This window comes from Xiphias gladius, chromosome 14 (assembly GCF_016859285.1).
Source record: "Xiphias gladius isolate SHS-SW01 ecotype Sanya breed wild chromosome 14, ASM1685928v1, whole genome shotgun sequence".
NCBI lineage: Eukaryota > Metazoa > Chordata > Actinopteri > Istiophoriformes > Xiphiidae > Xiphias > Xiphias gladius.
This window is the reverse complement of record NC_053413.1, coordinates 11,020,978-11,030,599: the sequence shown is the minus strand read 5'-3', so window position 1 is coordinate 11,030,599 and position 9,622 is coordinate 11,020,978. Positions and strand designations below refer to the sequence as shown.

General features: G+C 41.9%; 1 protein-coding gene across 1 annotated transcript; it reads left to right on the top strand.

Moving 5' to 3' along the window:
- Positions 1–1,200: 1,200 nt before the first annotated feature.
- crsp7 (cofactor required for Sp1 transcriptional activation, subunit 7) lies at positions 1,201–6,452 on the top strand. Its single transcript, XM_040144270.1, has 4 exons — positions 1,201–1,305; positions 1,406–1,603; positions 2,674–2,748; positions 2,840–6,452. Exons 2-4 carry the CDS (start codon positions 1,532–1,534, stop codon positions 4,574–4,576), a joined length of 1,884 nt encoding a protein of 627 aa, XP_040000204.1. The 5' UTR covers positions 1,201–1,305; positions 1,406–1,531; the 3' UTR covers positions 4,577–6,452.
- Positions 6,453–9,622: the final 3,170 nt, after the last annotated feature.

The following is a 9,622-nucleotide window of genomic DNA, read 5'->3' as shown; positions in this document are numbered from 1 at the left end:
AGTTTGAGCCTGGAAGTGTAATCCTGTTTCATTAGAACAGACATTACCCAAATTTCTCTTCCTTTTTTGCTTTCCTACTACCAATACTAATATAGACAATGACTTTTAAATCTATTTTTCTGTTTGCAGATATTTAGCCAATTAGAAAAAACATAACCCAGTGCACCAAAACTGAGCATGACTGATCCCCTCACACTGAAGGTTGCACTGAAGTTCAGTGGTTCAAATTTAAAGGGCAAGTTCCCGCGCCCCACCACAACTGATGCCCTCAAACAGCTCAAGAGTGTCTTACAACCACATCTGGTCCAACCATCCTGATTTGCGCCATGCCCCCCTCTCCCTGGCTGTGCTCTCTGAGCAGTACCCTAATTTTGGAAACTGCAGGACTCCATCTGCTGGTGGAATGCTGTAATATAAAGTCAGCAACATTCATCATTCATAATATCTAAAACATGTTGTGATTTAAAAAAATGCATATTAAACATTTATTGTGTGTGTGTGTGTGTGTGTGTGTGTGTGTGTGTGTGTGTGTGTGTTTGTGAGAGAGAGAGAGAGAGAGAAAGAGAGAGAGAGAGAGAGATGGAGAGAGAGTTGGTGACTGATGCAGTTATGGAAAAAAATATAAAGAATCAGCCTGAGTTCATTTAAAAGAGTGACAACTTCCTGATCTGATTTTGATGTAATTCTCAACTTTAGGAGGAGTGAAAGAGGAGGGATCTAACTGACAGAAGATAAGTAAGGGAATCTTTCGTATTTTTACATTTTTTTCTTAAGTTCGGCATGTGGCATAGGCACTTTATATTCCCTTTGACAGTGGTTCAGTCAATCTAGAGCTGAAACAATGGGTCGATTCATCTACTAGTTAATTGACAGTAAATTAACATATATTTATTTTTTTTTGAAGAATTTAAGAGAACTTTATCAAGCATAAAATTACAAATATTCTTTTAGGGGGGTTGCTGCACTTTTCTGCTTTATATTGTTATATAGTTTTGGACTGTGTAAGCAATTTGAAAATACATTTTACAGTAATACATACATTACAGACATTTTTATAGAATCATGCTCATTATTTTTCATTCGGGGCTCGTTTCAGAGGCTGTTTCAAAATCAGTTGTTCAGTCAGGGACCCGCTGTGTAAAATGAATTTATTATAGATCGGAAAGGCGTTTAGAAGGAGGCAGTGGGGCATACCCAGGAGTGTAGGTGTACGGTAGGGATGTTTTGGCTACGTGCAGACGTCAAAGCGCAGCCACCGTATCCCAGCATGCAGCAGGAGGCCGTTGAGAGATCCAGCAGCTGGTAGTGAGTTGCTAGAGCGCCGAGCGGGCAGCAGCCAGCGGCCAACACAGCGTACACATTTCCCACTTCCATGTGAAACAAAACTGAGCCGTTTACTTTACAGGCGACAGAAGAATATGTTGTTCGGGCGCCCTACGTGTCACCGCAGCGGCTTTTGAGTCACCATTGTCACCCGGTTTTCATTTTGGAGGATTCCTCCCTCCATCCTCCGGATCGCACCGAACAGGCAATGACAACGGTCTCAGCAACCCCGCAGCAGATGAGGGACCGGCTGCTGCAGGCCATCGACAGTCAGAGCAATGTGAGTAACGCTAAAGCTAGCAGGCTAGCTAACGAACGTTAGCTTGCTTACCTGCACCCCAGTACACTCGACAAGGCAGTTCAACCAACAGATGTCAATTACCTGTTTTATTGTTTTTTTTTAAATTGCGAGTTTTATGTTCTGGGTGAGTACCGACATGTCTACGAAAAGCGAAGAGACGCTGAGCTCTTCAGTTGACAGCTCGTAGGCTAACTTAGCAGCAGTGTTACCTTGGTTAGACAGTAGCCTGGCGTTAGCTGGTTTATATAGCATGCTAGTTGCTAGCCTATCCGTAACACCGAAGCGGTTTTAGAGTATTTAATGGTATGAACGTAAAGCATACATGTCCCCTGGGAATACTTAATTTATTATTGAATTATCTGTATGTACAACCAGTCGGCCACGGTTTCGTTATAGAGTGTTTCAAAGGTAGCTAGCTTACTCTTAGCTTGAATAGCTAAAGCTACGTTGTAGGAAATAGTCGGGTCCTTCCTTCTCAAGTTAGTTAAATACTAGCGGTAGCCAATTCAGCTAACGCAGGTAAGTCTGCCGACACTCAAACGCAGATTGACTTTGTCGACTGGATAAGAAACTGGCTTAAATTAAAGTTTATGTTTTTTCCTCATTCTAGTTTTCCTTCACATGCTACACTTTTGTTAAAACGATTGCAATGAAGAAGGTTTTTTGAGTTGACACTTTGCCATCTCTACTTTTCAGCGTCGTATTGTCACTCTGAAGCAGAAAGACAAGCTAATGTTTCCCAGGCTAACGTGAAAGCTAACGTTAACTTGCCCCCCCCCCTCACACGTTGCAGACACGATTCAATAGCTTTGAGTTTGTCCAAATAGTGAAGATTGTTTCTAGCATCACATTAATTTGAGTTGTTTAATCATGTGAGTGGCAGTCATTTGCGTTGTTTTACTTAATAAATCAAGAGTGTGAAAAAAAAATCTCTTAACAATCACTTCCACTGTTATTTCCGCTGTTAATGGATGAGTTAAGGCTAGTCCCAAATATTTGCTTAGTGTGGTGGTCAAGTAATATAAAATGTTTGTCTTTACTCCCTGCAGATATGCAATATGGTGGTTGTATTGGAGGTAATTGCCTGTCTTGAAAAATATCCTATCACCAAAGAAGCACTTGAGGTAAGACAATTAATTATGCATGAACTACTCCTTCATGTAGAAATTATGTTGCTTAATTTGTTTCTAATGCTCACACACATTATTTATGTAGGAAACACGACTAGGAAAGCTGATCAACGACGTAAGGAAGAAGACCAAGGATGAAGACCTTGCAAAGCGTGCAAAGAAACTCTTAAGGAACTGGCAAAAGCTGATTGAACCTGGGCCAGCTGTGGCTTCAAGTGCCCCTGGGTCTACCAATGGCAGTTCTCATCCCTGCAGAACAGATGCCTCTCCCCCTGACATTTCTGTGTCAGGGAAGGTTGTCACTGAAGTCAAAATCAGAAATGATGTTCACAACACATACTCACCAAAAGCAGAAAAATCAAGCAATCGCAAGCGCCGGGGAGAGCACAGAGACAGTGGAGTGCACTTACCAGAAAAAATCTCCAAGATGTCTTCGTATGATAATTCTGTTTCGCCACCACCCACCAATGGAATTGCAGGAAGTCCAGATGCCCTGCCTGACCAGGAGGTTGTCCCGTCTCCTGACAGATCTCGACTGGAGCACCTTGATAATGATAAAATCAACAGGATTCCGGTAAATGCTGTCAAGCCTCGCCCCAGCTCCCCTGGAGTGGCCAAACTACCTAGCACTTCCTCTTTGATCAAGGTTGCTGTGATGCAGCAACAGGCCAGATTGGATGAAGGAGGAGGAGTGGGCTATTATCAAGCCAAAAGTCCCCGTGGCCTCACTACCAGTCCAAGGAGCATGAAGCAAGACACAGTGACCAAGCGCTCTTCCGTATATGCACCGAAAGGACCGCCAATCCCAAGCCCTTCCTCTAGGGGCTCTCCCTTGTCTTTGTCCCAGCCTGTGTCCTCCCCTGCCCAAGCATCTTACGCTGACAAGCTGCCACATTCTTCTCATAGGTCCTCAATGCACTGGGCCAGTTCGTCAGAAGTTCCCTCTCATTGCCCACCACAAGACATATCTGCAACACTGGAATCCCCGTCAGTCTCCCCTTCAACCACTCTCCCTCAACAGAACTCAGAACTACACAGACCGACATCTGAGGGATCCATGGTTGTGTCTGATGACACAGACGGGACAACAGCACCTAACTCAGAGCATAAAAGGAGGAAGTACAGGTCTAGAGACTACTCTGTCAACTTAGATGGCCAAAAAATAGAGGACACGACTAAGCCTGTACGGTTAAAAGAACGCAGACTAACATTTGACCCTGTCACAGGTCAGATCAAACCTCTGGTACATAAAGAACCTTCTCAAACAGAGGAAGTCCCCACTCCTGACCCATCTGAGTCTAGGCAGAGAACTGAAAGCACTGTACAACAGCCCGCAGCCCCGGCCCCAGCCCCGGCCCCGGCCCTTACCCCGGCCCTTACCCCGGCCCCGACCCCGACCCCAGGCCCAGGCCCAGGCCCCAGCCCCAATCCTTTCCACCAGACAAACTGGAAGGAGCTGTCCAGAAATGAAATCATCCAGTCCTACTTGAACCTTCAGAGCAATGTGCTCACCTCCTCAGGGGTCCAGGCCCCTAGTGCACACTTTTTCATGTCAGAGTATCTGAAAAGGGAAGAACAGGAGATTAAGGAGTCAAAGAAGACGCATGTTCTGCAGACAGACAGCTCAGTAGGGGATTTACCAGGCGTGAGCCAGGAGTTGACGGACGAGGACATGGACAGGATACACAAACAGCACTGGCCAGGGGTGAATGGTTGTTATGATACCAAGGGCACCTGGTATGATTGGACAGAGTGCATATCATTGGACCCTCATGGGGATGAAAGCAAATTGAACATCCTGCCATATGTTTGCCTAGACTGAGGGGTTTGGGATGGCTGCTGTCCTTTTCCACCCCTTTTTTTGTCTCTCTACAGAGACAAGATACTTTGTGATTTTGTTTGTCCACTGTGAGTTTGGCAAAAGCCAGGCCTGCTAAACTACCCCCATGCCTCTTCCTATTTCTGTGATAATCTATTGAGATTTTGGTATAAAAAGATTAAAGATTAAAAGAATAGTTGAGTTTGTAATACCAAGGGCTGTTTCTGTTTTATTTTTCAAACTGAAAGCCACAGGAATGATGAGGCCCTAGCTGCAGAGTGCTGGTACTAACACAGAGGGCCAAAAAGGGAGGGCAGAATTATCCCAGACAACCAGGAATGATGTTACGATGTGAAATTTTGATGTTCTAAATTGTACCTCTGTTTCAGGCTCATTGGGATGATACTGCCCTCTTCTTTTACCCTCTAGTTTCTAATGAGGAATTACAATCTAGTGTTAAATTTGAGGGAAGGCTGGGGTTTAGCTGTCCTGTTCAGACCGCCATGTTGGTGCCCAGAAAAGGTGTTGATAGACTTCATCTAGCACAGGTAGAGCTGAACATGTCCAGAGTATGAAATACTGGAGCATATTTGGCAGTTACAAGAAGCTTTATGTGAGATATAAAGAGTAAATTATAAATTTCGTATCATGTATACATCTATTTATTTTTGACCAATTCATCAAAACAGATGTTCAAAAACCTATAGATTTCTTTTTTTCCCCTGTTTGCATCACAATGTTGTCGGCCTAACCTTCAGTGTTAAAGGGCGCATCCAAATGTTTTTGCATGGTCTTTCTTTAAGATTGGCCGATGCATTTGGTTATTAACATTCCATACTCCACCCTTTCACTCTCTCTGTCTCATCACACGGCTCTTTCATGTCCATGTAATTTCGACGCTCAAAAAGAAATTTATTCTGAAAAATGATGTGGATTCAAATGGTTCAATTAAAAAAATGTGGTGCTACTTCAAAATTTGAACTTTACTACAGTGAAGAGTCTCGCCACCCACTAATTCTATCCCAAGTCTAAAACGTTACAGAAGGTCAAATCAGATGGTGCTGATCAATACCTGCATTTGAGAAAAACAAAACAAGGAAATGTTTGAATGCTGGAACTCACTTTGTTTCCATTCCTTTAGACATTTTTTGCCTTCTGAAATTCCTCCACAATATTTTTCTAATTAAAACAGCCTTAGTGAATGTACGGGACTGAGACCTCTTATGCACTTGTACATATGTTGACAACTTGTCGGTCATTTCATCGCTGGCTTGATTCAAGTGTGAAAAGTGACTGATGCTCCCACAAGTTACAGTTATGTACCCATAGTTTATTCAGACACATTTAAAGTTATTTCAGCTTTTCAAGAGTTTAGAAAACATTTAAGATGCCGTTTGAGGTAGCTTTTTTTTTTTTTTTTTTGGCTTCCATTTTTAAATACAGTTAACATAAAAATGAGAGAGAGAGCTGTGTGCATCAGATATTCTGGCATTGTCCATGTGACAACCGATACTTAATTTTGATTTCCCCTTATACTCATCAGTCACTACCACTTTTTCTCACATGATTTGAATTAAGATTGGCTTCTGCGCAGCCTTCCTCTTTTTTTTGTTTGTTTGTTCCTTCAGTCATTCATCCCTACCAATGTGCCTTGGTAAATGGTTAATCTGGATTTGCTTCCGCATAAAACACGCCTGTCTGTGGAGCTGGGTTTATGTGCGAGAATTCCAAATCCCATGATCAATATGACGCTGGTATATGCACCGTTTCTGTTACCTTTTTGTACACATTGATCTAGCAAGGGTGAAGCTGCAGACAATGAGAAACTGCACAACACAGCTGGCAATAAAGGAAAAGTGCTACAACTGGTTGATAAGAATCTGTTTTCTGGAGTTTTGACTGGGGCATCTTTATTTGTTCAGCGTTTAACATCTCTCCATTGTTTTGAAAAAATAAAATGATCTAAATCTTCAGCTCAGTCGACTGACTGGTGGGTCTTTTACAGTGCGATTTTGCTCAACAATTGACATCAACCTTGAATATTTTGCCCTAAATGGAGACTAAATGTTCAGTCTGAGCTCTGTATACTTCTGCTTTTTGTTTTTGAGCTTCACCAAAGAAGTTGCTGTAATTTGTTGTACTTACCCAGTTCATCCACGTGGGGGTGCACATTATCCATGTGTCTCTTTAGTCTGCATCAGTGTGTGATGTAAGAGTGAGATGGTATTCGTAATTTCAGTTCACTGGGAATTACTGGATCAGACTTGTCATTTTTGTAGGCCCGCAAAAAATAGTAGGCCATCTATTTTTTAAATAAAACCATCATCCTTAAGATTCTGATCGTCTTCCATCTGTGGAAGCCTGGAGTTGTTACCACCTCAGTAAAGAGATGGCCTTGTGTGTACAGAAGTGACCTATTTATTAGCACTACTAGCCTCAACAGAGGTTTGCAACCTCCCCTCCGTGTTTGACGGTTTGATACACTCGGGGGGTATCATAGCCACATCACTTCATGCCATGATTCTGAGCTGAGGTCATCTCATTACCGTTACCAGGATGAGTAAAAGTCCTACCCTCGGGTGCATTTACTCTCAGACTGAATCAGCCCTCTCCTCACCTGTATGACGTAATTATCAGCCATATAAAGTTGGGAAATACAGCTGTTTTCATAGCCAGACACACTGTCAGAGACTGAGGAGAAACACCTGGGTTTATGTCATTATTGCCCAAGATTTTCCATCCCACCTTGTCTGGTTGGAATCTGTGGAGAAAGACCGACAAGCATGTATTATGAAGGGTTCAAACTCAGCCAAACACTACATCATGTCGAAGTTGTACATTTCTTTGAAATCTGATGTTGATATCAGTGATGCAACTGATTACTTTCATTATCAGTGAATCTGCTGACTTTTTTCTCCAGAAATTAATTTTGTCTGTACAATGTCAGAAGATATATGCAAACATAAGTTCCCAGAGCCCAATATGATTTCTTCAGCTTTCTTGTTTTTAATCCAATGATCAATACACACATTCAATGAAATATCAAATGTCATTTTAAAAAAAGCATAAAAACCAGCAAATGATTTGCTCTTTTGCTTGAGAAATGGCTGAATTATCCAGGTGTCTGTCAGTCAACAAATCAGTTAAGACTAATCGTTTCATCTCTCGTTAATATGAAAAAAGGGCACTTATTGGCAAATATCTGAAAACAATTGACAACAAAAGGCTCTTAACTTTGTAGAAGATACAATACATCTATGGGTGTTTTGCTATTCCTTTAGGCATTTAACTCCAGAGACCCCGATTCCCTCTTTTTGATTTTAAGCATGAAAGCTCTCAGAAGCTCCCTGACCTCTGCTCATAAAAATAACACCCAAATCAATTTCCAGCACAAATCACAATTTTGGTGAAAAAAAAACCGCTTAAAATGCTCTGTGGAACCAGACTACCTGAAGAAAATGTCAAGTTTTAAGGTACCTAGCCGCATCTTTGGCCAGTTTCATTTTTGTGCCTTCCCAAAGACCAATAGCTCTCTTTAGCAATAGCACTATTATCCATAACTAGGTTAGAGCTTCGCTGGAAAAACAACTGGGCATGTGACACACAGGGTAGGCTTCCTGATAGAAAATATATGCTGGTGTACTTATAAGGGGCTTCCTTTCTTTATTGGGAAAATATACATATGTGTATTACTATTATTCGCCCACTGTTTAGCTGATTCTGCATTTCGTCCTGTCCAGCTCCTGTCCACGCATTCTTCACCTGAGAGACAGAAGAACTGACTTTTACCATATCCAAGAATCACTGTGGTTTAAATACTTAGAATTAATTCTATGTGGCTCTTATTGATTTGGTTGTTCAATATTCACATGGTTTCTCTGGATGTTCATGTTTGGAAGACTAATCAATAATGTTACATTTCCATGTACTTTGAATCGCAGTCTGTTTGTAAGTTGTAACTTGCAACATATTAACGCTTGAGTTACTTTTCTACAGAAAAAAAAAAAGATGCTCCCCTAGTTCACGATCCCCACCTTTAAATATTAAATCCTGTGATGAAAAAAAAAAAAAAGATTAAATTCATTTTTCTAGTTGTGTTCCACTTGAAAGTTATTGCTTTTCATTCCCAGAAGCAGCAAGACGGTAAAGACCAGTCGTGCTGTCGCCGTGTGGAGATGACTCGACCGAAAGAAGAGAAAGAAAAAGCCCCCTGTGAGCCCAGCTTCTCTCACTCACAGTCAGGTTAAATTATATGCCGTGTCATTAATATGTAAGGAAGCAAACAGTCCTGCCCTGTAAACTGCTGTCTCATATTCAAAGTTGGGCCATCGGACATCATCCTGAGGGAGTTTTACAAATCCTGGCAAGCGAAGAGAAGTTGTATCTGTTATCTAAAACCTCATAGCACCGACATTACGTCACCTCAGCGGCCCTTTGTGCTTAGTTAAATTCCTCGAAACTTTTTTTTTTTTTTTTTTAAATCGACTGTGACTCAAAAAAAATGCGACAATTTGTCTAGTCCTCTTCACGTCTGGTATGCGGGGTGGGAACCCGTGGATCACTCCCACCATTCAGGAATTTGGGACGTTTCCTTCCATATAAGGAGTTTTTGATATCAATAGCGACCTAAGGAAGAGCAGGGGAAAGGTGGAGCCTAGGATCGATTAACGAAGTGAATAACCAAAGAGGATTCAGGAGAAGCGAGAGGATGCCTGTGTGCGTACTTCCGTCGGTGGTGGAACTCAAATGTTTTTATAATTTTGAACGAATGGGTAGCTTAGTATGTTGTTCTGAGTGCTGGCTTATAGAGTCCGTAATATAAGCTATACAAATGCATCCCTTGTGGTTGCAAAGGCCTAGGTGGCTTTGAACACAGTATGAAGTATGACATTTACCCACGTCTGAGTTTAGTTGGTGCCCTTCACTCAAAACAAAGCAGCAAAAAAAAAAATAAAGGAAATAAAATAAAAACAGAGGAAGAGGACGTGAAGGACATGACCTCTTGTGGGTCTCTTCTGGGTCCTCCTATACTTTTGATCCCTCTAAAGC

Bases quoted from the DNA above. Each gene is read 5' to 3' on its own strand.
- crsp7 (XM_040144270.1), top strand. From the start codon at position 1,532: ATGACAACGGTCTCAGCAACCCCGCAGCAGATGAGGGACCGGCTGCTG. The intron at 1,604-2,673 runs GTGAGTAACGCT...TACTCCCTGCAG, and splicing joins CCATCGACAGTCAGAGCAAT to ATATGCAATATGGTGGTTGT. The intron at 2,749-2,839 runs GTAAGACAATTA...TTATTTATGTAG, and splicing joins TCACCAAAGAAGCACTTGAG to GAAACACGACTAGGAAAGCT.